This window comes from Manis javanica, chromosome 7, assembly GCF_040802235.1.
Source record: "Manis javanica isolate MJ-LG chromosome 7, MJ_LKY, whole genome shotgun sequence".
Taxonomy (NCBI): Eukaryota; Metazoa; Chordata; class Mammalia; order Pholidota; family Manidae; genus Manis; species Manis javanica.
The window spans coordinates 44,329,689-44,357,087 of record NC_133162.1 but is presented as its reverse complement, the minus strand read 5'-3'; the positions used below and the strand labels follow the sequence as shown (position 1 = coordinate 44,357,087).

The window sequence follows — 27,399 nt, the reverse complement described above, 5'->3', positions numbered from 1 at the left end:
ATCCACCCCATCCACCCCAAAGAAAGACACACCCGAAGTAAAAATAGCCAGAAAAGTTCCTGGCCCAATATTTCCCCAATTCTTATTTGCCAAACCATTGATGTTCTTTTAGATGCTCTTGGGAAAAAAGGGTTTCTTGGCCAAATAAATTTGGGGAAAACTATTTTTTCTACCACGTTGTAGACCTCTCAATGCACATTAATATACTAAAGGTTCTGAGAGGTCCTGCAGAAGGAGACCTGTTCAAAAAAATTTTTAATGCAACGTTCCCTAGACCTTTTTGGCCAAGGAACATTTTTTCATGAGAATCCATTAGCCTCCCAGGGAATTAATGATTCGTGAAATACACTTTGGGAAGCATTCCTTTAAGCACAAAATCTTTTTTTTAATTATAATGACTTTCATGGAATATTCATAAGATCTATTATATATGTACCTGCCTTCTTAAATAGGGATGACTCATCACTCAGCACTTTCTGGGCGGCACACTGAGCACCTTCCCATGAATAGTGCTCTAGAGCGATGTTTTGTCATTGACGGGAGCTAGTGAAGGGACTCAGATTATTTTAAGTTCTCACTATTCAGAGAGTTTTGGTGTTTCCCTTTTGTTGGTAGCAGAAGCAACTTATTGTTTCCTCTTATTGTTCATGTACCTGCTTGAGATTTCTATGAATTGAAACAACCAATCTAATTATAATTGTATATAAAGTAAGAATATAAAGTAAGGTCCTGAGTAAGGACCCTAAGTCTTTTTTTCATAAGGGGCTTGAAATTTAGTGCATAGATTTTGTGCCATGACTTTTAGCTGCTCAGAGACCTCTGGAGCTAATTTCCCATTTTTCATCTGTTATGGATAACTGGATATATGAGATGTGGCCTTTGGATATATGGAGTGTTTACAAACTCCCAGAAGAGGGAGAGCCTTCTGTGAACCATGTGGGGCCAGTACTGGACAAGAACTTTGTCTTCGGGGTCAGATGGTCCTGGATTGGAATTCTGACTCCACATCTTCCTAGCTGTGTGATGTTGGGCAAGCTGCTATACTCTCTGAGACTCAGCCTTCTCATTTGAGTGTGGGAATACCCTTGTCACAGGTTCATGGTAAATATTAAATGAGATTGTGCATGGGAGGTGCTTAACAGAGTGCCTGTCATACAGCAGGTGCTCAATAAATGGTAGCTGTGGCAAGACTGGGACTAGAGTGAGGCAGGTGAGGCACCCAGAGCACAAAGTTTTAGGGAACACTGAGACTTGTGCAAGTATGAGGTGAGTACCTAAGAGTGAGTGCCACCTTAAATTTTTCATCCTGCATGCCTCTTGTCTCACACCCTGGCTATTGGAATGGTGTCACCCATAGATGTTCACAGAGACAAAGGGCTTGGAAGGCCTCTGATTAGATGCAAGAGACTCATGCTCACCTGGAGAACCAGCCTCACCACCTGTCACAGCCTCTCTACCTGAGGTGGCAGGTGGCGCACTGAGAGGACTGGCTCCAGATGAATAAAGGGTGTACCTGGGGAGAGATAGGGCTGGGGGAGAGCCAAGTGGGAGGCCATAGCGGCTTGCCCATCTGGGGCCCTCCAAGAACAGGAACCCCTTGGGGCCCCCTCCCCAGTGCCTGAGTGGGCAAGGGCCTCTGCCAGCTGGGCTAGACCCCCACTTCCCCGTCAAAACTTTTAAAAACACAAACAGTGGCAAGAGCGGCATTTGCATAAATCTCATTAGAAAAAGTGCAAGTTTCATAAATCTTGTGATAAATTAGTGCGATATCATTCTCAACGTGATGTATTAATTTTAGGGCAAAATAAATGGTCCTGTGATCATTGTGGGTAATTATGAGTCTCCTCAAAAAGGAAGTGATTTCTGGAGGGACTTTTCTGGCCTCCTGCACAGTGGGTGGTGGTGGGGAGGGCAGGGGTGAAGGGAAGAGTGTCTGTCTCACTTCCTTTCCTGGCTGCACCTTTCTTAGGCTCTTGTCTCCTTTCTTACTACAGTTCCCAGCGTTTTGGCTCTGGCTAAGAGACGGATGGACAGCAGGGGCACAGGACTGGGTGGGATTCTGAAATCTATCCATAACACTCAAGTTCCCTCTGAAAGGAATTGTAAATGACTGGGATCTGGGCCCAGGGAAGCTCTGACCCTGTGATTCTCAAAGTTGTGGTCCCAGACCAACAGCCTTAGCATCACCTGGGAGTTTGTTAGAAATGCAGATTCTGAACCAGAAACTCTGGGAGGGGCGCCCATGAAAATGCACTTTATACAAGTCCTCCTGGTGCTTCTGGGGATAGAGACTCAGGTTGGAGGGCCTCTGCTCTAACCCAGCAAGGCTCAGTTCCAGGGGCACATTGGAATCACTTGGGCAATTACAACAAAATACTGATGTCTGGGCCCTGCATAGACCTATTAATTAAAACAGAATCCTTAGCGGGCAGGGCCTGGCCATCCGTAGTTTTAGAAGCTCCCCAGGTGATGCTTCAAAGCCATGAATTAACTTTTTTTTTTTTAAACATTGGGATTTGGGAAACTTTGAACACAGGAAGGAGCAGCAGAGCAAATCATTGTCTCTCCCTTTTTCTGCCTGCCTGTGGAATTGGCCTGAGCTGAATGTGCCTGGGGGCACCCCACTGTGACAAGGGACTCCTATGTCTGAGGGTGTGGAGTCTTCCGGAGGAGGGCCATAGGAAGCTGGCTTCCTCATATGCCAAGTGCAAACCTCGTTAGAGCGGTCACACCCAGCGTGGCTTACACCTTAGAATCACCGAGAATGTTAGAAGCTCTCCAAGGCCTCGCTGCACCCCAGACCAGGGATTCACAATCTTGGGGTGAGGGACAGTTTGGGAACTGTGGACCTGTTGGTTTTCCTACATCACAGTTTCTTGGATTAGTCCTAAAGATTAACTGGTTTTCGGAGATCATCTAGATCTTGATTGTCAACCTTGGCTGCCCTTTGGAATCACCTGGGGGTTTGGTTTTAGTTTTTAAAAATCCTGATGCTTGAATCCCTTCCCAGAGATCCTGCTGTACTTGGTCTGGGCGTAAAGCTGGGCATCTGGAGTTGCAAAAATGCCACAGGTGAATTAAACAGGCAGCCAGACCTGGGACCCACTGGACTACCCCATCATTTGCAGGAGAAGGAAGGGACACCCCAGCCATGGCAGCCTGCTTGCAAAGCCTGGCCTCTCCCAGTGTCCACCTTCACCCTGAGGGCTTGTGATGATGGCTGACATTAGCATGGCCTCATTTTGAGCTGGGGGAACATGAGCGTTGACAGGGTGGGTGAGTCCAGGGCAGGAGGGAAGCACCAGGGTCCCTCTGAGCAGGAAGGAGTCAGCACGTGCCTGCAAGTGTTTGGATTAGCTCTTCACGAGCCTTTAAAGGCCTGCAGTGCTCTGTTTATTTTAATGATAATGTCAAGTTCAATTTGCCGTCATTTTTCCACATTTCCTTTTTTAAAGTTAATTGAACAGTTCAATGAATTGAAAAGTTTCGGGAGAAGGGAAAAAAATACCTGCCCCACTATTATCACTGTTATTAAATCTGGTAACTAGCGCTTGGCTCTTCGGGCCCTGTGACAGGACTTCAGCCCCGTGGGCCGGGGAGCTGCAGCAAGGACTCTGGGAGGTCAGACAGCTTTCTGCAGCTCCTTTCACCATGGCTATTCCATGTGCAGGCTGCTATTTCTGAGTACAAAAGAATATCCAGCCTACCCTGGGCCCTGGCTGTCAGGCCTGACCGGGAAGGCTCGCTCCCCGAGTGTGTTGGCCACACTGCCAGCTGGGGCCGGGTCTTCTGTGCCCTTCTGTACTCCGCAGTGCCTCACACACAGCAAACAGAATCATAGTACTGTAGATATTTTAACTGGACTGGACCTTAATGTGGTGCAATGGGAAGAATACTGGGGAGCCCAGGACTGCCTGAAGTCTCAGCTCTGACACCCATAGCCGTTAGCCAAATCACTATGGACTCATCACCGAGCTACCCAGCCCTGTTTTCTCCTTTGTCACGTGAGCTGGTGGGCCTCATCAAGAAGGTGAATGTGTGGTATGTGTACAGCTACCCCCTCTACCCGCATCAGATGTCTCAAATGGATCACAGCATTCTTTCCTCCTGAACTCAGATGCAGCATCTCACGGGGGCCAGCATGGCACATGAACCAAGTCCCATTTGCCAAGCACAGGGACCTCTGTGCTTTGGCCTTTGACATTAGCCCCTCATGATGTCAGAGGAGAAAGGGAGGCTCAGAGAGGTGAATGACTCACCCACGGTCACACAGGAAATTTGGCTGAGTGCCAACCAGCACCAGCCATGTTAGTTCTATGCTCAGCTGCTTTCCTACCTTAAAGGGATTTCACTGAGGCTGTCTTCCTTTCAGAGCTGCTTCTGTGTCCTTTACTACTGTGTCTCAAGTCCTTACCCCCTGCTAAGTGCTTAACCTGGGGTTCACAGCACATGAACCAGGGAAAAGGGTAGGAATGCAATTCTTCCTGCATCTGGGCTGTGACTTGACCCCAAATCCATGCTCATGCTTCCCAAATGTGCCTGTGAAAGAGTGGAAAAGCATGTGGCATAATGGACATGTCAGTCTCTCTGCTGGAATGTCAGCCCCAGGAGAGTGGGGACTTCTGTCTGTTCTGCTCATTATTGTATCACCAGTGCCTAGAGCAATGCCCAGGACAGAGCACATGCTCGGCAATGTTTGTTGAATGAATGAAGGACTGTCATGGTGGCATGGGAATTAGAAGGGTCACGGAACTATCCCAGCTCTGCCATGTGCTAGCTGTGTAACTTTAAGCAGTTAACTTAACCTCTCTGTGACTCATAAAGTTATAAGGGCTTAGAGTACATATGTGTTGGCCACTGAACCTGGCAGCTTTTGGCACTGATGACTCTTATTTGCTGTGCTGTGCCAGAAGGGAAATAGCTCCAGGTTTCTGAGATCAGGGCCAGGTCCCTCACAGTTAACATCTATCTGATCTTTCCTCTTGGGCTTTGTTACTTTAACACAACAGGTATCTCCTTCTCTTCCCTACCACCAAACCCTCTGAGTTTATATCACCCTGCTCTGTTCAGTGACTTCTGTCTCTGCTGCATTAGCCTGGCCCCTTGGCCATCAGATCCCTGTGTGCCCAGCACCCTTCTCTGGCTCTCTGGAGGGAATTGCCATCATGCTGGCTGGTGATCAGTGGGCTGTGGAAAGGCAGGGTGATGGTGGGAGGCCACAGGGCCTGCCTTAAGGTGCCTGCTTTCAGGCCAGCCAAGTAACCCAGGGGTCTAGAACAGCCTAAAGCATGGAGGGAACCCAAGGGCCAGTTTCTGGGGGGCAAGGAGAGGGTAGTGTTCAGCTGCTCAGATTGGGGCCTGGATAAAAGGCTTTGTGATAAGTCCATGAGAATGGTGGAGGGAACATGAATTCTGAGTCAGACTGACTTAGGTTCAAATCCTTGCTCTGCCACCTCCTAGCCGTGTGATCTTGCGTAGTTCATGTTAGCCCACTTAGCCTTGGTTTTCTCCCCTATGCAGTGGGGATTCTAACCCCTCTATGTGGGGTCCCTGTGAGCACTAGATGATGAGAATGAACGAAAGCACGAGCACGGTGCCTGGTCAACAGTGAGTGCTCCCTGAATGCTCCTTCCCTGTACCCCAGTCAGGTCGTGCCAGCTCCTCTGAATGCACGAGCTGCAGGAGAGGCCGTGAAGGTGACCTGTGGGTTTCTGAGACAGAGTTCCCTTATCCAGGGCAACGGTTTCTGATGAGAGTTAGGATGTCGGTCAGTGCAGGGCAGGCTTGAGGCTACCTGCCTCTCAGGAGCGAGCGGCCGAGTCAGACCTCGCTCTGGCTTCCCCCAGGTGGGTGTAGGCAGGGCCTAAGGCAACAACAACAACAACAACAAAATCCCACAACCAAAATTCAGCTCCCCTGAGGTCAAACCATGCTCAGGACCCCAAGGGGATTAAAGGGAAGGAGGGTGAAGGAAGGCAGGAGAGGGAGAGGGGGAGCCTAAGACAAATGAGATTACCCCCAGGAAGGCACTTGAGTGGCCTGTCTGATCCCAGAGGACAGACAAATGAGACTGCAGGCTCCAAGGCCAGCCCTGGCTCTGGGGGGCTCAGCCCAGGGGAGAGGGGCAGGGCCGAGGCCAGAGCAGTGCAGCCCCTCTGGACTTGCAGGAGGACAGTGGGCTTTCTGCTGATGGGGGTGGGGCTTGTGCAGCAGACCCCAGAGCCATTGGGAGGAGGGAGTGCTGCTCTCAGAAAGACCTGGTCATAAGCTATGGCCTGTCATCGGGGACAGGGAGCCTGCCATCTGCTACCCCTTGGCTCAGCCACTCACTGATGCATAGCCCTGTCCCAGGCAGCAGTCTCCCAGCCACGATCCTTGGTTCTACCTTTGCAAAATGAGTACAGGCTTGGTTGTTCATACCTCAGCTATAACCAATCCTGACTCCAAGTCTGAATCTCTCCTTACTGCGCTGAGCCTGGTAGGAGCAGACTGAAGGATCCCTCGGGCCCTAGATGGGAAAAGACTGTAGATCAGGGCTGATGTGAAGTCTTTTTCAGTCACAGATTGCAAAAGGCTTGCGTTCACATGCTTTTTAGGATTGATTAGTGGTGGCTGCAGGGAACCCAGTGTTGTGAAGGATTCTGAAGTTGAATGTAGACTCAAAAGAAAAGGGAACTGTGATTGCTTAGTAATGTCTGTTTGGGCAAAAGAGGAAGCTGGCTAGCTCCCTGGCCCCAAGAGAGGAGCAATAGGTAATCATGGAGGGTTGGGGAGATTTGCCAAGTGTGTCCCAGAACATCAGTCTCCGTCTGCAAGAGGTGATAGCCTTTCCTTGCTGGGCTGAGGTACAATCAGTGAATCAAGGAGCACAGAGGAGAGAGAACTTCACTTTCACAATGCAGGTGGCATTTGAGGTGTGCATTTAATGATAACTGGAATTTGAGGGGCAGAGAAGGGAAGGGCCTTCCAGGTCGGAGGAACAGCAGCGGTAGAGGTACAGGAGCATGCAGGGCAGCCGTGTGCCTAAGGGACAGCAGGCTAAGCCCAGGTTTGCCATGGGAAAGTGACGGGCCAAGTTGTTGAGGATGGGTTGGAAGGAGTATTGGCCATCTTGGTAAGAAATTTGGTTTTCATTCTCTGGGACTGGGAGACAGCTGAGCAGGGTGTGACACAAGCAAAGGTTTGCTTCCAGAAGGTGCCGCTGCAAGGAGGAAACGCAGTGCCTCCTCCTTGCCCTTTATCCATTCTACAGCACTCTCTCAGGGCTTTGGGGACAGACATAGCTTTCATTCCTCCTTCATCCAGGAAAAATAAAAAGCTTTACCGCCTGCCACTGCCCTGCCTGGGTTTCTGGTGCACCCCTCATCTAGCTGGCAAATACTTCAGCGCTCCAGGAGCACATGATGCACCAAACCCAGCATTCACCCCAGAGTGCAAATAACAATGATAACTAAGAACAGTTATCTCAGCCATCAGCACAGACCCAGCAGGGCTGCAGGAGAAGCTGTGATTGTCCACGCCTTGCCTAGATGATGGCTGTAGCCTGCTGCTGAGGGGCTGAGGACACCCTGGCAGATGTCTCACCAGCCCTGTACCTCCCAGGGGCATTTACAGCCTGCTGAGTGGATCCCCACCCCAATCAGGCCCCCGGACTCCAGGATGGCCTATACTGCCCAGGATGCACTTGTCCCCCAGGACAGGGTACATTGTCCCAGGATGGGGTGCCGGACCAGTTCCTGGGAGACTGGACCCTGGTCATTGCCCAAATATGATTCCACCTGCATACAAAGCTGAGTGCTGCTGGTTTGGGCGTTACTAGGTTTTGACTAGCTGTGCTTTTTCCTGCCTATCAGTGTACGTAATTAAGGATGAACTCACTGTACTATCTCCTCTGGCTGCAGCTCAAAGATCTGTATGACTTTTGGTGGCTATCTTTTCCTCACACCTCTAGGCAGTTGGCAAGATTCATTTATTCACCCAGTGATTCTTTATTGAGTGCCCCAGGAAGCCAGCCCCTGTGTTAGGCTTAGGGACACAACAGGCACCATGGCAGCTGGGCCACTGCCCCTGTGGGGCTAACACAGGTGCCCTTATGGCAGGTGGGAGGTTGAGGCAGGCGGTCAGCAAGTCAAGTGAATAAACAGGATCATCTCAGAGGAGGGAGGGCTGTGAACACAGTGACCTGGGGCGGGAAGATTCTCAGCAGAATGCACAACCAGGGCAGAGGCCCTAAGGCAGCTACCAACTGTTCAGGAACAGAAAGAAGGCCACAGGGTTAGAGGGGGAGGCCTGTGGGGGATGCGGTGGGAGGTGTTATCACTGGGTTCTTGGACATGATCTGCTTTAAGTTTTGGTTTAAAAATTTTTTAATTGTAACAACACGTGTAACACAAATTTACCATCTTAACTATTTTGAAGTGTACAGTTCAGCAGTGTTCAATATACTCACACTGTTGTGCAACCTGTCTCTAGAACCCCTTTCATCTTGTAAAACTGAAACTTTATACCCATTAAACACTAACTCCTCATTCCTGGCAGTCACGCTTCTACTTTCTGTCTCTAGGAATTTGACTGCTCTAGGGACCTCATGTAAGTGAAATCATATAGCATTGCCTTTGTGTGACTGGTTTATTTCACTTAGCATAATGTCCTCAAGGTTCATCCACACTGTAACGTGTCAGAATGTCCTTCCTTTTTAAGGCCGAATAACATTCCATTGTATATATGCACCACATCTAGTTTATTTGTCCATTGGTGGACACTTGGGTTGCTTCCACCTTCTGGCTGTTGTGAATAATGCTGCTCTGAACATGGATGCACAATGATTTAAGTTCTCTAAACTTCCACTTTCTATCCATGAGGTTATGCTGGGTCCGGCCTCCTTTGGGGCGGCACAGAGTAGAGGGGGCTAGCCTCACTGGGTTAGCCTTCCCCATGGGGGTAGGGGAGGCCAAGAGCAGAGGGTCCTCCCACAGCACTGATTGAGCCAAAAACCCTAAGACTGAGCCTTTAAATTATCCTGGGGCTGGAAGAGTCTTTTCTCTGCATCTAAAACGTGAGCCATAAACCAGACTGACTTACAGGCAGTCCTCACCAGTCCAGTTGTTTACGGCCAGCATCCTTTCTAGTTGGTTGATTCCCATACTGTTCCCATTGTTAAATATTTGAATATTAACCCTGCTGTAAACCAGTCTCAGGACTTCCAGTGTTAGGCTTAGGGACACAACAGGCACCATGAGTCTCTTGCAGGGAGAGGAGGGCTGCTGTTTAAAAGTTCGCACCCTGGGCTCCCCACAAGCTGGCCCAGTCAGCAGGGCCTGAGGATCTGTACTGCTATAAGCTCCCCTGGATGGTTCTGATGCAACAATCTTAGGGGGTGTCCTATTTAGTTTTCCCCCAAAAGCAGCCCTTGTGATGAGGATTCAAGTGCAAATCTTCTCTTAGGGCGGAGATTCTAGGAAACTCAGGTCAGGGGATGATGATGTGAGACAGGGAAGAGAATGAAGCCATAGGATGCATTATCATGCAGGTCACCGCTGTGGACAACTGGAGATGAAGCCCACTGGGGACCTCTAAAAGCCAGTGTAGAGCATGGCCTCTGAGTTACCCCTGAGAGACGAGGGAGCTGCTCTTCATCTGCCATCTTACATCAGTTATTCTCAGAGCCCTGCTACCTAGGGTATTCTTTCCCTAGCAGTTCTGGCCTGGCCTGTGTATGGGTGGAGTGGTCTCTGATGGCCAAAACCATAGGCAGATAATCCCAGGGCTGGCAGTTGGAGGCTGGACTGGTATGTGTGACAATGGTATGTGCACAGTGGGCAGGGTCCAATAGTGTCTGCTGCGGGGGCTGCCCAGCTCCCATCTCTCCACTGTACAGGGGGTGCCCAGCCCATGTGAATCACTGAGTATTTGTCTACCTCTGAAAAGAACTCCAGGCCTCATCCATTGCTGGTAAGAATGTAAATGGTGCAGCTACTGTGGGGAAAAAATTGGTGGTTCCCTAATAAGTTAAACATAGAATTACCATCGGACCCAAGCATTCTACTCCTAGGTATATACGCCAAAGAATTGAAAACAAGTATTCAAACAAAAACTTGTCCACAAATATCCATAGCAGCACTATTCGCATTTGCCAATAAGTGGAAACAACCCAAATGCCAACAGATGGATAGCTATACAAAATATGGCCTATCCATGTAATGGATATTACTCAGTCATAAAAAGGATTAAGTACTAATACATGTTACAACTTTGGAAGTATTATGCTGAGTGAAAGAAGCCAGACACAAAGACCACATGTCACATGGTTCTATTTATATGAAATATCTAGAACAAGCAAATTCATAGACACAGACAGTGGATTAGTGGTAGTGAGGGGCTGGGAGAGGAGTGAGTGGAGAGTGGCTGTTTAATGGGTGTGGGTTTCCTTTAGGGGTGATGAAAATGTGGAAACAGGTACTGCTGACAGTTGCATCAGGTGTATATACCTAATGCCACCAAACTGTATTCTTTAAAAGGGTTAAAACAATACATGTTTACATTTTATTTACTTTGCTACAACTTAAAAAAAAGGAGGGGAAAGAACTCTAGGTATTCCACAACCTAAGTTGCAGGATATATTGTCTGTTTCTCAGGTGGGAAACAAACTCAGAGTTTGATGTGTACCTCAGGGTCAGAGAGCCAGGACTGAGTCTCTGGGGTAGCTACTTCTACGGCCATTAGGCTAGAGTTGGGCCCCACAGACTGGCCGTGTTCCTGTGCGAGTGCTACAAACAGAGGTTGCTGGAGGCCTCCCTGGTGAAGAAATGAGCCCTGCATCCTGGAGAAGCCAGAGTTAGGCCCAGGTTCTGCAGAGCAGCAGAACTGCACTGGGCGGGGGAGTATGTGCCCAGCTGGAAAATTGTGGGGCGTCTTGTCTTAAATATAATATTAAATCGGCACCTTTAATTAGTACACTTAGAAAAGGTCACTAGCAATTACCTGGGACACAAAGAAGGCGTGAGCAGGCAAGAGCCCATGAGGAAGCCGAAAAGGACCATTTTGAGCAGCGCATAATTGAGGAGAAAATGGATAAAAGTCTAGGAAATTACATGGTGGGTGACAGCAGCTGTGATGGCCCCATCCCTGTCCTGCCCAGCGGCCCCCTTCTTGGGAGGGCCTGCGCATCAGCCTTGAGAGCCATTTGAGATATTGGGCCAAGTCGTGCGACCTTGGCTAGAGGGCCAGTGTGGCCTTCCCAGAATCCCATTGGCCAGCACGGAGCTTGGCCCCATATCCACCCACTGGGATGAGTGTTGGTAGTTAGTAGGTGAAGGGGTCAGTCCAGGGGCTGCCATGGATTCATTGCTGTCCTGTGGGCAATCAGAGTCCCTGTGGGCCTCAGTTTCCAGTGAAATCTCCCCAAGGTATTGGGAAGGAGGTCAGCATTCTTCAAACTTTGTCACTTAAGGACCCCTGAGAATGATGGAAAAGAAATGTATAGCCCTGGAAGTCAAGGGGAGAGTGGAAATTCTTTTACAGTTTAGGTTATACCTTTTTAAATACGTTAAGTGTTACATTGTGTTCCCAGTATATCCCCATTTATTTTAATATAAAATAATTGCTTGTCACTGAGCAGCACAGAGGCTCTGGGAAGGTGTGCTTGGTTTATCTATGACTTCACATACCTCCTCCCTCCTCATCTAGAAAGAATACTCGACTGGATGCCTAGAAACTTGGGTTCAAGTCCTGACTCTGTTACTCACCATCATACTTTGGGCAAATTGCTAAGTGTCTTCAACTTCTCCATCTTCAAAATGGGAAGCTTGGGCTCCCCCAAAGTTTTCTGAGGCTTTCCCAACTCTGTTCCATGATTTTACTCCTGCTCTCACTTCTCACCTCCTCCTATCACCTTGGATGGTGCCATGTCCTACCCTGATGTGTGACCTTGGAGTGGCTACTTTGCCTCTCCAAACCTAAATTTACTAATTTGTAAAATGGGTAGAACGATGACTAACAAAAAGTGTTGCTGGGAGGATTTAATGAGAGCACCTGTGTGAATGAGCCTAGCACTGTGTCTGGCATATCGTAAGAGTAGAATGATTGCCTAGTATCTTCCTTCTCCAAATGCTGGGTTTCCAGTTATGGTCTGATAGGGTAATGTCTATAGAATTCCTGAATCTTAAGTTCACATATCAAGGGCTGAGCTATGTACAGTTGTGGAAACAAATGGGCTCTGGGCCCAGAATGCCTGGGATTTGAATTCCAGCTCTACCATTTGCTGACTGTGTGGTCTTGGTAAATTACTTAATCACTCTTTGTTACCTTATCTGTTGAATGTGGAAGATAACAGTAAGGATTGAATCAGATAGGATGTGTAAATCCCTTAGAGTCTAGAGTGTGTTAGTGCTCGGAAATATTAGCTATCATTATCTGTTAGAACTCTACTTTTAAAAGTTCACTTAGAAAAACTCATAGTGTTCTTTTCTAGATAACATTCCCAGAGTTTGAAATTCTTTCTTTCTTAGCTTAATCATTCAGAGTTATTCAGTAAATACTAGAGTCAATATTTGAGGAAGGCTGTCCCATTCTTCAGGGAAAACTGAGGCTTTGAAAGAAATGATTTGCCCTGGGCTATGGTTCTAATCTACTCCTTTGAGAATCAGATGAAGACTGTAGACCCTCTCTGCGAAAACGACAGGCTATACACTTAAAACACTTTGTGTAGTTCCTGGAGGCTTAAGACCTCCCAAAGGTGGCCAGCTGATCCAGTTGCCTGGGACCTCCTGGTTTTAGTATGCATCCTGTCTCAGTCCTAGACAACTCGGGGTGGCTGGTCACCTAGGGAGAGTTGTGATCCCCAGGAGAAAATGCCCTATGCTAGGCCTTTTTAGGCAGGGCTGTAGGCCAGGCATCCTGATGCCTGGATAGCCCCTGGCCAGGGCTTTGTTTCCAGTGAAGGGTGACTCCTCAATTCTCTTTTGGGAACAGGAACTACACCTTGCCACCCAGTTCTAGACTGGAGTTCCTTGAGGCTGGGCCACATCTTCCTAACCTCTGTGTACTCTAGCACTTATGAGGCCAGCACTGAGTCACTATTGAATGAATGCTGGGTTTTGCAGTAGAAAGGGTGTTCCCATTTGCAGAAGACAGAAATCCAACTCAACTGACTCAGGTTTAAAATATATATATAGGAGGTGGATATATTAATTCATATAGCTGAGGAGCCCAGAAGATGGAGGTCATATCAGGTACCACTGGCTGCAAATGCTCAAACCATCAGGGACCTCTCTCCCGCAGCATTTGGCTCTGCTTTCCTCCTTGTTGGCCTCCTTCTCAGGCAGGCCCTTCCTGTGCAATGCCAAAGGTGGCTGCCAGCAGGGCCAATTCAGCACCCCCAGTGGAAAGGGAGCTCCTCTTTCCCAGTAGTTCCAGCCGAAGTCCTAGAGTGGGTTTTGATTGGCTAGTTTGGGTCAAATGCTCAACCCTGAGCCAATCATTGTGACCAAGGAGATGGAATGCTGTGATTGGCCAGAGCTGAGTTATATGCCCATCTTGGAACATAAGAACTGAAGGGTTGGGGGCCTGCCCTCATCTGAACCACTTGGAGTAGGGGGTCTCCAAATTAAAATCAGCAAAAGGGACACAGGCAGAAGTCACAGCTGTCCATTACATACCAGAACATGGTGAATGATGGTTCCCTGTTACAGACACATGCACGCTGTGGTAATGGCCAGCCTGGAGGCGGGGAGCCTGGGTTGGAGCCCAAACACATACAGGGGTCTTGCAGTAGTCCGTGATCTACTGGCAGGACCTTGTGTTGCTGCTCCCTGCTGGGATTCAGCCACCTGAGCAAGGTGCTAAGGAATGGACAGACCTCCCATTTTTGTCCTCTGCTCTCCTTTGGATGCTCCAGGTTCTTCTGTGACCCAGTTGCTGGCTCGAGACATGGACAATGATCCCCTTGTGTTCGGTGTGTCTGGGGAGGAGGCCTCCCGCTTCTTTGCTGTGGAGCCTGACACAGGCGTGGTGTGGCTCCGGCAGCCTCTGGACAGAGAGGTAGGACCTGCCTCCATTCTTTCCTGGGGAACAAGAGCAGACAGTGAGGGAAAGGGCTCCTCCTCTTTTAGGGGCCTTCCTTGGAGGCCCCATCTGACCTGGAAGTAGAATCTTCCTATGTGAGTGGTGCCCCTCTTCCAAGGCCAGTGCTGATGTCTCACTGGGGTTGGAATGGAGTGGGCGAGGGTGCCTCCAAGCGAGGGGCAACATTGGATCTGTAAGAGGGATGATGATCCGGGTTCCTCCCCTGTACAGTGGTAGCCCCATGGGGTACACAAGTCTGGCCACCCTGAACAAATATTCCCCCAAAGGAAATTTTCCAGAGACACAGGCATTAGTGACACAGTAGACTTTAGCAAATTAAGGTAAGAGTTTGAAAATTCCAACCCCTGTTTTCTTGTTGTATGTGAGGAAGTGGCCACAGAGGTATCTAGCAACTTGCTTAAGACCACACAGCAGTTTAGAGGCAGAGTCCTGATTGGAGCCCAAGGTTCTCGACTTGGAGTTGACTGCTCTTTTATGGGAAGGATCCATCTTTGGAACCCACTTCCCCAACCCAAAGGGCAATGCTTGTCTTTTTTTTTTTTTTTTGATGACTTCTTTTTTTTGAGAGGGCATCTCTCATATTTATTGATCATATGGTTGTTAACAACAATAAAATTCTGTATAGGGGACTCAATGTACAATCATTAATCAACTCCAAGCCTAATTCTCAACAGTCTCCAATCTTCTGAAGCATAACAAACAAGTTTTTACATGGTGAACAAGTTCTTACATAGTGAATAAGTTCTTACATGGTGAACAGTACAAGAGCAGTCATCACAGAAACTTGTGGTTTTGATCACGCATCATGAACTATAAACAATCAGGTCAATTATGATTATTCGTTTGATTTTTATACTTGATTTATATGTGAATCCCACTTTTCTCCCTTATTATTATTGTCATTATTATTATTTTTTTTTAATAAAATGCTGAAGTGGTAGGTAGATGCAAGATAAAGGTAGAAAACATAGTTTAGTACTGTAAGAGGGCAAATGTAGATGATCAGGTGTGTGCCTATAGACTAAGTATTAATCCAAGCTGCAATGCTTGTCTTTTTGAGAAGCCTTTTGATACCTAGTCTCAGGCCAGCTCCTGGGCAGTGCTGCAGGGTCTTCACCTCAGTGTGCCTCTAACTCGGGCTTCCCCCCTCCCTTTTCTTTCAGACCAAGTCGGAGTTCACAGTGGAGTTCTCCGTCAGCGATCACCAGGGGGTGAGTGTCCCCTGAGGCCTCTGCTGTCCCAGGAGGCAGAGTCCCTGGGCCCTTGGATGGTAAGGGGCCAGAGGCCAATGCCAACACTAACTCCCCACCCTTCTCTTGCCAGGTGATCACCCGGAAGGTGAACATCCAGGTCGGGGACGTGAATGACAACGCACCCACATTTCACAATCAGCCCTACAGTGTCCGCATCCCTGAGGTAGGAGTCCCAGGATTACAGTTGAGGGACATTGGACGCCTGCTGCTCCAGGGCCACCTGGGAGTAGCCCAAAGCTGGGGAAATGGTAGCCCAGCAACTCTTGTCCTGTCTAGGCCTATGCCAGCCCCAGGGTGGGGCAGGTCGGTGACCATCCTGGCGCCTCTGAAGTTGGCGCCCATCTGCTGGTCATAGAGATTAGGTTGGTGGGAGCCTCATGCCTGAGAGAGGCATGCCTCGGGGGGCCCCACAGGTCCAGCTGGCCTAGAGGCAGGACAGGAGTTGGGAGGGCCGGGTGTTATGTCCTCCTTCCTTCCATTCATAATGGCCACTGTGTGCCTTGGGCAGGTGGGTTGGCAGGCCTCTCGCCAAGCCTTCCAGCTTTGGCCAGAATAGGGAGCATGCAGTTCCAGGAAAGGGCTTTCTTCCTGTAGCCCTATGTTCACCTTGCTGTCTTCCTGGCCCTTGGTTCCTTCAGGTCGTCTGTGTACTCTGAGTGTGTTTGCATGAGTGCATGTGTGTAAAACCAGGCCATTGCTGGTAATTGAGAAGTACAAATTACTACATTACAAACTGTTCATTAATAAGCTGGCCACTGGCTCCCGATGGCACCAGGGTTCCATCGCTTGCTATTCCTCTCCTGGGTGGCTGATGGCAGTCTTCTGGGCTGGCAGTTAGCAATTCAAAAACCTTGAAGGTGGTGGGTAAAGAGCTTCTGACTGGGTGTCTCTCAGGCCTGGCCTCAGGGCTCTGGGTTGGGTGGCAGCATAAAAGAGTGAGATGAGAATGGCCGAGATGGAATCCGCTGGAGAGTCAGGCTGGCACTATGGTATTTGAGTTCTGGCCCCTTTATGTTATAGGTCGTTGGATCAGAAAACCAAGAGAGTCTTTAGAAAATGTCTAGTCCGTTGATACATGAGAAAACTGAGCTCAGTGTGGGAGAATGACTTGCCCAAGGTCACATAACTTTGCCTTTGAGCCTCCTGACTCCCAGGGCAGCCTCAGCTTCCCTCCAGGGTGAAGAGACCTTGTCTCGATGTCCTCCAAGTTCCTCTGCCTGGCCCTCCTTACTCATCTGTGAGCCAGCGGTCCTATGCTTGTGCCAGACAGAGGAAATGAGGACAAACGTCTGTGTAAAGACGCGCCGCGGCTCTGTGCCCTTCCCCTGATGAGGAGGAAGAGCCCGCAGTCCCATGCCCATGCCTGGGACTGCAGCTTGGCTCCAGGCCCCCTCTCATTTGGAAGTCTCCCTAATTTAATTAAGGGTCTCTACGTGCCAGTCTGCACTCTGGGCCGAGGCTCAGAAAGCAAGGGCACGGCTCGGAGTTAATGAGCCTTGGACCCATTGCTCAGCTGCCATCCTGGCAGGCATGGCTTCCCTCTGTCCTCTCTCACTATGGGGAGCAGGCGGCAGCAGCAGCAAGGGAATGAGAGGTTGCACCCTTCCTCCCAGCCTCTGGGCCAGTGCCAGCCTTTTTCTCCCTCTCTTGCCAGGAGATGTGACCTCCAACACTGCCCTGTTGAAATCCCCTGGGATTCTCCAGAGGCCTCTGCCTCCAAGGAGTGAGCCTCTTCAGTCATTTGTCTTTTTAACAAATATTTATTGAGTGTCTGCTGTGGCCTTGGCGCTGTGCTAGGCTCTGCAGAGACTTGGGGAGCCAGAGGAATGGGCAATGACAGGAGCCGGAAGGAGAGGGAGGAAACCCCCGGCCTAGCCTGTCTCTGCTCTCAGATTGCTGGGTTCATTTGGACATGTCACTTAACCTCTCTGGGCTATAGTCCTCCTTATCTAATAAAAACAGAGAACAGGCAGGATAGGGTGGCCTGCCTTCTGCCCATCTGATGAGGAGAGGGTGGGCTGAGAGGGGCCAGCTGCAAGGGTACACGGTCCTTGGAGGATGGCCCATTTGGTTTATTTGCTCACGTGTAAACATCCCTGGGTCACTTCGGTGACCTGATATTCAGTGCCCTGCTTCAGGCTGCTCAGTGTGGCCAGTGGAGATGCGGTATCAGGTGGACGGAAGCCTGGCCACTCTTGACCTGAGGCGGCCTGGCACTGACCAGTTCTGGCCTGGTGTGGTCCCTGGCTCAGGCCCCAGCTGGGGTACCAGTGAAGGGCCTGCTGTACCCTGGCCCAGAATTGAGCCCAGTGTCTCCTGCTGGGATTGAGGTCACCCTGGCAATCCCCGTCCCCTGCCCTCAAGAATTGTGATTTGTGACAGAGACCCTGCAGATGAGAACAGGGTGAGAATGCAGACCAGAGAAACAGAGGGATGCTGTAGACCCTGTGAAGTGTCAGTGTAGAGGGGTTGCCAGAATGACCAGATAATTTCAGCAGGCTTCCTGGAGGAGGTGGTTTCCAGCAGATTCTTGCCAAGGTGAGCAGTGGAGCTTCTCTGTCTTATCATGGGAAGAGGGAGACCAGAGGTCAAGACACATGGTTCTAGACCTGGCTGTGCCAACACCTGGCTGGGTGAGACTCTAGACCTGTCTCTGCCCCTCTGCTGGCTTCAATTCCAACAGCTATTATCTGGGGAGGTGGACCAGGTCCCTTCCAGAGCTGACATTCCTGATCTGAAGATGAATCCCAGCAGAAGCTCCTACTTCTCCTTCAGTGTTCCTTCATTATTTCTCGAGAGGCTGCCTCCATCTTTGGTCTGCCTACCACCTGTACCCTGTCACTTACCTTCCTGCCCTCTTCTCCTCCCACCCTAGGGGCACTGATACTTGGGGCTGTTGTGCCTAGAACCCAGGGATAGGCCTGGAGAACAAGTTATAGGGAGGCACATTCTAGGTCTACATAGGAAGACTTTCTAATATTGAGACCCACACCGCAGTCTGCTCCTCTACCCTGCCAGGGATGTACTGAGCTCCCCAGCCCTGGAGTTATGCAAGCAGAAACAGGAAGTCCATGTGTTTCAGACACTATCCAGCACTAAGTACTAAAGAAGTGATGAATCAGAAGATCCTACCACATCAGAATTTCCTGTGGGGCTAGTGAGGGAGTGTATTCCCAGGTCCCTGCACGTCTGATTCAGTATTTGGGGAGAGCCAGCTCAGGAAGTTGCATTTTTAATAAACTCCCCTGGTGATGACAGCAAGCCCTGGAGGTTGGCCCTCCTTGCAGAGAGTTCTGAAAGGTTCTGGAGCAGCCCATCCACAGCTACCTGGAGACATGACCCACGGGGACCCACGTCCTCAGGCCTGGCAAAGGAGCGGGTGGGAGGTGGATCAAGGACTGGCATTGCCCCCTTTCCTGGGAGGAGCTTGCCCCCGCTGCCTGCCTTCCTCTGCCCCCTTTCCCTCTGAAAGCCCCCGCCCCAGCCCAGGCCCCACTTGGAGGAGCCATACAGGTGTGTTTAGGTTTGTTTGTTCTCAGTTCCCCTCCTGCCCACCCCCCTCTCCTCACTAAGCTGTTCTACATGTAATTATCCATTTTATCAGGGTGAAAGGCCCTGCAATTCACTTGTCGAAGTCCTAACGAGGCAGCGTGGATGCTTTCAAGTCCGAAAAGAAAAGGGAAATCCTGCTAGAATTGGCAACTTAATTCACCAAGCCAGCCTCGACAGACCTCATTAAGTCTCCGTGTATTCATTTCAGGCTAATGGCTGTCATGCTGACTGCTGTTTGATTTGCTGTAATAGACTTTTATGGCATTCCAGTTTGCTCAGACGTGTTTGCCTGCGTCTGTGCCCAGCAGCACTCTGCTCCAGCACCTCTGGGGTGTGCGTCCGCCTCACTGACCTTCAGTGCTGCCTCATCCCGCCCTGTCCCCCTTCTCCTGGGGCCACCTCCTTGGCCCTCCAGGTGTACCTTGGGAAGGTGATCCTGGGGCTGGGGTGTATGGGCTGCAGGATAGGTATAAGGGTAGAAGTCAAGTGGTGCCAGGTAGCTCCTCGGAGCAAGGAATCAAGGTGGGCCTCTGGCATCTGAGACAGCCATGTCCTTGAAGTTCTGACAAGTTCAGCAACCTTAGCTGGGCAGCGGAGGCTTTTACCCACCTGGCCTCCACCTCTTTCCCAACTTACCTTCTGGTTTTCCTCCACATGAATATCCTTCCGTTAGCCAAGGGGTCATCTCAGTGCCTGTGAGCTTGTGTCTGTATATCTCTTCTCTCGCTCTAACGCATATACATTGTATTGTTCTAAGGAATACTGGAGTATTTTCTTTCTACTCTCAGCCTAGCTCAGCTCTTGTCTTTCAAAGCCCAGATCTGATCCACTGTACCCCAATTCACTCAATTTTTTAAAAAGTGAATAAAACAAACATTTGTTGAACAGCAATGGAGCAGGGTCCAGAGATTCTAGGCTGACTTGAACATTCAGGGTATAGAAAAAGACTCTACTATTTGCCAGCTATGCAACTTTGGATGGTGACTTAACCTTTCTGGACCTATTTTATTATCTGAAAGATAGGCAATAATATCTTCCTTCTGGGATCTTTGTGAGAGCTATAATAATGCAGGTAGGAAAAGCCCTTAGCCAAGGTGTGGCTCATAGTATATTCAGTAAAATGCTGGCAATTAAAACCAGGGTCTATCCTCAGGGAAGATGGTTTTACAGAGAGGAAGACAAGTAAGTGGATGTATAACTACAACTAAATGTATCAAATGCTGTGGTAGCTTAGGGAGTGTAAGGTGGTATGGATACACTGGAAAGAATGATAGTCTATACACAGGGACAATTTGTTTGAGACCTTATAGGATGAGTAGGAGTTTGTTAGCGAAAAAGATTATGGTATATCTGAATCTCTCATACTTTCTGAGATCCTTCAGCCTCTTTTCATATATTAGAACTTCCCAAAGAGGAAAGTGAATTTAATCCCTACCAAAGATCCTGCTGAAGAGGGACAGTGGCTGTGTGTGCATGTGTGTCTCTTGTAGGTGCCCTTTGTTACCTGGGAAATAAAGCCAGGCTGGAAGTAGGCTTCCTGGGTTCCTGCCCAGATCTATGCATAGATGGTTGTCACCTGTGGATTTGTCACCATGACCAGCTGTGAGGTGCGGACGAGGCTGGAGGTGGAGAGGGGTGGAGCTAGGATGAGATGACAGGGGCCTGAGAGATTGAGAGTCCTTGACTGAGCCTCAAAACTTGCTGGGTCAGAGCCAGAACCCAGGCCTCCTGACCCTGGGACCCACTAGGCTGCACCATGTCTCCATGTCACTTAACAAGGACAGACAAAAGTTACTCCCTCTACCTCCTTATTAGAGATGAAAAACCTGGAAGAAGAGTATTCTTGGGGATCATCTGTCAGTGAAACAAATAATATGTTTCTATGATAAATTGATGTTGTTATTATCAAGAGCTCCCTGTGTGCCCACTGCCATGCTTTCCATGTGGGTCCTCGCTGAACCCTCACCACCACCTCATAGGGTAGTCACTCTTGCTCTTCCCATTCTACAGGTGTAGATGTGGAAATAGAGAGGTTACGAGACTTGCCCCAAGTCAAGGACAGAGTCTGGATTAGGAGACGGGTCTGGTTATATGACTTTGGCAGGTATCTTCAGTTCTACCTGCAAAATGGAAATAATTATACCTGCCTTGCAAACTTGTGAGGATTAAAGTCTATGGGGACCAAGTATGGGAAGTGCTTAGCACAGGGCCCGGTATAAGTAAGTGCCCAGCAAATGGTTGTGGTTGGACTTGTCCATCTCTCCCAGCAGATTGAGCAGGGACTGAGGCTGGTCATCTGTGCATCCTTAGCACTCAGCCTGGGGCCTGGCACATGGACGTGAACTTCACAAATGGGCAGAGCCCTGCTGTTCCCTCTGTATCTTGGGTAGTGGGGGGACAGGAGGAGCATTTATGCAGAGTATTTTGGTCCAGCCAGCTGGTTTCACCCAGGTGAAGGGTCCCTTATTGCTCACAATCTGGGTTTGGGGTGAGGAGCATCCAGGCCTTGCATTGAGTTGAAGAGTCTTCACACGAGCCCCACACGTGCCCACAACTTACTTTCTTCCCAGGGCATCTGAGAGCTCATTGCTGGTGCTCACTAGTGCCCTCTGTTGCCCGCCAATTACTGAATCTCAGCCATGCTACCCTGTGCTGTGGGCATGTAGGGAGTACCTGAGTGGTGGTCAGATGAGGCCCAGCGCATGTGAAGGTGGACTTAGCCAAACTTATTAATACCCACTGGGACTGCCAGCAGTGTCTCCAGCTGCCCTCCTGGAGGCATGCCCATCAGATGCTGAATGATTTATAAACTGCATCCTCAGGTTGCAGCAAGAGGTGGGGGTGAGTAAGGGGGGCTCCCACTGGCTTGTACCTGCTGTTCCCCTGAGGTGTCAGCTCAGCTCATGAGTGTGTCATCTCCCACACCCGGAGAGGCAGTGCCTTGACAGGCCATATTAATTTATACCTTGGGGCCACAGTGCCCGGCAGCCCCCTCTGCATCTCTAACCACCCGCCTATTGATCTGGGAGAGGGAGACCCGTAAATCATCTCAGGGGCTCTCGATCCTTCTGGCCAGAGCCAGAGTCATTTGTTCTGCCAGCCACAGCCTTGGGCCCTGTCTCTGTGCCCCTCAGTAAGCATCCTAAGGTGCTTGCACCTTGTCTGATCTCTTCCTGCTGTCAGTATGGTGACGAGTACCTCCACTCTTATGTTGGGCAACTGGCAGGACAGTGCACTTAGGACTTGTAACAGGTGACATATGCACATGGGCAAAGCAACAGGACCCCATTTCTACACAGTGTTGGGGTGCTCTGTGTGTGTGTGTGTGTGTGGAGGGGGAAGAGGCTATTGGCAGCATAAGGGGAGTGTATGTACTAATTTAGGTAATATCATCTCCATATCCAAGTGTTCAAGTGTTGCTATTGTCTTTCATTTGCTCTCATGACAGCTCTGTAAGTTAGGGGAGAATTATTCTTCCCATTTGAGAGATGAAAGAAACTGAAGCCAGGGCAAGTTCACTGACTTCTCCAAGTCTCCTAGAGTCTGATAAGTTTGTAACTAGAGCCATAGTCTTGCTCTTTCTCTTTTTCAGCATCTTTGATATGTCTTTTTGCAGTGTCACCATAGCCCGCTTGTAATTTGCAAAAAGTTGCAGAAACAAGGCCTTGATACAGCCAGGGTGGGGAGAGATGAACTGGGGCCTCTGGACCTTATCCCCAGGCTTACCCCCGTCCAAGGTGGAGGGCTGTCACACACGCCCAAACACAGGTTGCAGGCATCCAGTGGAGAAACTTCATTCAGAGTGCAGTGCCCTCTCTGGAGTGAGAACCACCCCTGGCAGGCAGGACCCAGCCGTGGTCAGAGTGATGCCCCTTCCCTGTGACCTGCAGGGTCAGTGTGCCTCCAGAGGCAGCCTCCCAGGTTTCAGTTCCCAAATGTGCATACAGCATTATTCGGGAGAAGCAGGAGACCCACTGGCATGGGTAAATACCAGCCTGCTACCCCTGCCTGCAGGGAAGATTCAACACCTTTTTGCCACCTCCCCCTGGATCTCAGGTGCCCAGGAGGGGGTAGATGGGGTCCCACAAAACCAAGTCCCAAGAGCACAGTCCAGCCCACACTCCAAGGCTCCTTGCTCCCTCTTCCACCCCCAGGGAGTGCAGCCAAGGACCCTCGGTTCCCCCATGACCCCCGCGCAACCTCCTCTTTGCGTGCCTGTGGCCTCGTGGTCAGGACTGTGGGTGCCCTCCACCACCCTCAGCACAAGGAAAGAGGACAGTGCAGGGACAGGAAATGGAGGAGTCTAGATGTAATTAAAATTATTATTTTGTTTGAACAGTAATAATGTTCTTAATTACATCGGTTTCCTCGCCGATTCTAGCTGAGGGTCTTTGGGGGCCCATATAATTCTATTGCAACGACTGCAGGACCCTGTGCTGTGAATATGAAGCAGGACACCATGCGTGGAGCCCAGCTGAGCGCATTAGGGATTCTCCAGCATGTGCCAGGATACTTTTTACTGTTTCCCCCGCCCTTTAAATAAAGAACCTCTAAATGGAAAGAGATGATAGCTGCCTGCTTGGAGACATTTCTGCTGCACTGTTGGGCTGTCAGCCTCCTGCCCTGGAGTCCATCTGTCGTCTTTCACCTCCCTTCTCTTAAATGGTCTCCTCTCCCCCCTGGTGGGGCCTGGTGAAGGAGGGATGTAGGTCTCCTACCTGTGCCCCTTTTCCTCCAGGCAGCGGGGTCTCCTGGGTGGGTGGAGAGCTTAGGAAGCTGGTGGTCAAAGAAGGTCCCACATGCAGCCAAGGACCACCTTTGGCTACGGTGCAGCATGAGGACTTGTGTCCCATCTGTGACGTAGTGGTACAGTGTGATGGAGCAATGTACACACAGGCTCAATTCCTAACTGGTAGGCTATGGGTGAGGTGTTCAGCCTGTTGGAGCCTCAGTTTCTTCACCTGTAACATGGGGATATCTTGGGGTTGTTGTAAAAGTTCAACAAGAGCATGTGTGAAGCAGCATACATACACACAAGCCAGCTGATTGGTATCACCATTGTTACAAAAACTTCTCAGTGGACTTCCAGAAAGCTGCTTGAAGTCCAAGGAGCTTAACAGATAGGCTCTGTTTTACAAACGAATCGGTTGATATTGGGGTGTTAGTGGTCAGGATGCTTACAGTCTAATGTGAGACAGGAAACTTGGAAAATATAAAACAAAGATATGACCAAGGAAGAAATGGAAGGAGAGTCACCTATGAATAACTAGTAATAGGTCAAAAGAATTCCAAATGAGTTCTTTGAAATGAGCACCAAAGGGACTGTGGAGGTGACTTAATCTGACCACACATTCTGTAGAGGTGAACAAAACCAGAGGGGAAAGCACTTGGCCCAAGGTTTCCCAGTCAGTCAGTGGCGGACCACTGAAGACCAAAAGTATTCAGGGAAGGTTCTCAGGGAAAGTGTTTCCAGAATTCACAAGACTGAGCCTATAGGCTGGAGGCACAACACTGTTTTCCCAGGCGAGACCTGCATGTGCAGAGCTGGGATTGGGGCCAGGAGGTGCTGCTTCGTCTGCTCTTGCATCACCCCACCCCTGCCAGCCCACCCCAAGCCCAAAAGCAGTGGCCTGTTAGGCTTTCTTCTTGATGCGGGACATAGGGGTCCATGTGAGTGTGTTCACTACTGCCCAGCATGCTACTGCAGTTTCTTCTGTTTTCAATGGTTTGAGGATTTTGTCTTAGCCCCTCTACTTACCTGAACAAGTTCAAGTATTTGTCAAAACAGTTTGGGGACAGGCCTGGCAGCTCCCATGACATTGAGACCGCCGACACAACAGGCTTCTTTTGATGTGTTTGCAGGTTGCATGACCCACTTTGTTTTCTACCAGGAGGGAGAAATGGAGAGGGACAGAGGGTGATTTCTTGATTCCTTAGCAGCCTTTAATTACTTTGTAACTTTGTGGCACTGGCTGGAAGCTGGGAGGGGCTGGGTTTTCCCTCTTTATAATGACGGTAAGTAGAAGCCTCCTGTCCGTCTATTAAAAAGCCTGCTCTTCTCTCCAGATGCAATAATGCGGCTGAGAGATTTCACTGGGTGCGTAATCACTAGGTACAATGTAATCATCCCCTCGCTGTCTTCATCATCAGTCAGCCAGCCCACCTCCCAGGCACAGAGGACTGCCAGCCACGAAGAGCCAAATGCCCGCTCATGTCCTTGTCCAGGAGGGTCACAGGCTCAGACTGATCCACTCTCCCACCCCTGCCCCCTCGAGAGGGAAATGGCATGGAGGCTTTTTTCCACTGACCCCTTCCCCTCTCAGTATCTTCGAGTCTGAGCCCAGCCACACCTCCCACCATTCTCAACACAAACCCGATGTTAGAAGTACATCCCATTTACAATGGGGCTTTAAGCTGCAGACTGTCTTGTCCCTCCCGTCTTGGATGGGATGCATGGTCACTGCCTGCCACCCAGCCTTTGTGCTGTGCCCTCCCTGTGAGATGCTCTTACCTAAGCCCACTGCATTGTCTTCCTTCCCACTATTTAGCCAAACCCTATTCTCCCTTCCTTGGAACAGTCCTCTCTGTCCCCATTTTACAGACAAGTAAGCCACGTGTTAGAGAAGTTGGAAGACTGGCCCAAGTTATTCCCTTTGGAAGTGGCCAGCTGGGGTCAGACCCCAGGCCCTTCACTTGCTCTTTTTTCCATGGAACTTGAAAGTGTCTTTTTGTGCCTGCCTTCGGAGTTGATCTTTACACCTATTCCATCCATCCTGGTTTCAAATCCCCACTCCCGGGCTCACCCTCTGCCTCCCCACCTTGGCCTGGCCTTTCCTTCCTGGCATGGCCCCATGACCCCACTGTTGGCAGGAGAGGCTGACTAGACCCAGATCTGGGTGCCGAGCCTTCCTCGGGCTGGCTCAACCAGTGGCCAGCCCCCTTGTGGTCACCTGTCTGTCCAGCGCAGCAAGGCACAGTGGGGTGAGCTGCAACCCAGAATGGGCAGGAGCCCCACTTCCTGCAGCTAGGAGACTTGAGTGAATCACTTCCCACCTCCAAGCTCGTTCCTCTGTTAAGCGGGACTGGGTAGTCCAGGGGTTCCCATGCCATCATGAAATCAAGGGCAGAGCTTAAAGCCTCAGGCAAGTGGGGTAGATTAACCCCTGGAGCATTTTTTCCAGTGCCTCCCCACTTCTCCCCCTCCCCTCGGCCTTGACCTCATGAGTTTTCTTTTCTTTGAGTCTATATATGACTTAAGCATACATACATAGTCGTGAACAATCATAAGTGTTCAGCTTATGAGTTATCACAAAATGAACATATTTGTGTAACCACACCCACATTGAGAAACGGAAACTTCCCAGCCTGGAAACCCTCTTGTGATCCCCCGACCCAGTTCCTCCCCTACTCCCCAGAGGGTAACCACAATTCCAGCTTCTAACTCGGTGGATTACTTTTTATTGGGTACATTCTGTTTGTTTTTTATTATCACCTAAGCCCCTGGAGCAGACAGCCAGCTTCTTCATAGAGGTCACTTCCCACAGTGGCAGCACCGGGTGGGTTATCTGCTGAGATGGACGTGGTGCTTACATAGGGCTGCCACCAGCCAGGGGCAGTGTTGCTGTGCCGAGGGCTATGGTGGCGTGGTGCAGGGCTCAGAGGGGCCATCCTGCAGGCCTCACCTCCAAAGGGCCTCCCCGGGTGGGGGCCTTCTCTGCAGCTAGATATGGAGCTGCCGTGGTGCTGGGGCAGAGGCTACATGGGGGCCTGCGGAAAGGGAGCTAGGGTAACTAAATGAGAGGGTGAACTTGGGGGGAAGGGAAAAGGGAAGAGGAGCCGGGGGCCTTTCCTCATGCTGTCTCCTTCAGGCCTCGTGGTAGGCCTTCATGTTGGTAAGAAAGGTGAGGTTATCAGCATGTTATAGCTGGAGAATCGGGCCCAGAGTGGCTAACTGACTTGCTCACAGTCACACAGAAAGTTTCAGATTTTGTCCTCTTTGTACTGCTCCCAAAGCAAGTCCAAATGCATTCTGCCCCCAACATAGCTACTCAGTTTGGGGCTTACTGTAAGTCTGCTGCCGTCAGAGGAGCTGGCCTTGAGTGTGGAGAAGGTGGAAGGGGAAGGGTGATTGGCTAGGAGGGGGATTCTTCTAAAGTGACCTTTATTGTGTTCCAGCTCTCTCCACTTCCCACAAGCTGCAGCTCCTATCAGCAACCCAATCTCAGGCCTGCATGGGAAAACACGAAAATCTTTAAAGGCTTCTTAGCAGCTTGAAGTGATTGGCTTTTTTTTTCTTTTTTCTTTTTTCTTTCCTGGCCAGGCTTGGGGCAGGGCTATGGCAGTGGGAGAAGAATAATAAATTCTCCTAAAGCATTGTCTTTCTCCCCACCTCCCCAAACCATCAGAGCCCTTAAATCCAGGAGCCGCAGACTTCTGAAACAACAACAAAATCTACCCAGCACAGCCCAAAGATGGAGATGGAGGGAAATGCAACAGCAGCTATTGGGGCGGA

The 27,399-nt window shown here is 49.9% G+C and overlaps 1 protein-coding gene across 1 annotated transcript in view; it reads left to right on the top strand.

The window, feature by feature from the left end:
• The window catches only part of LOC140850399 (cadherin-23-like), a 298,275-nt gene that overhangs the window by 94,442 nt on the left and 176,434 nt on the right, over positions 1 to 27,399 (top strand). Inside the window, exons 4-6 of the mRNA XM_073240888.1 lie at positions 13,895 to 14,037; positions 15,246 to 15,293; positions 15,406 to 15,498. Of these exons, the coding sequence (XP_073096989.1) occupies positions 13,895 to 14,037; positions 15,246 to 15,293; positions 15,406 to 15,498 (284 nt within the window). The remainder of the gene's footprint in view (positions 1 to 13,894; positions 14,038 to 15,245; positions 15,294 to 15,405; positions 15,499 to 27,399) is intronic.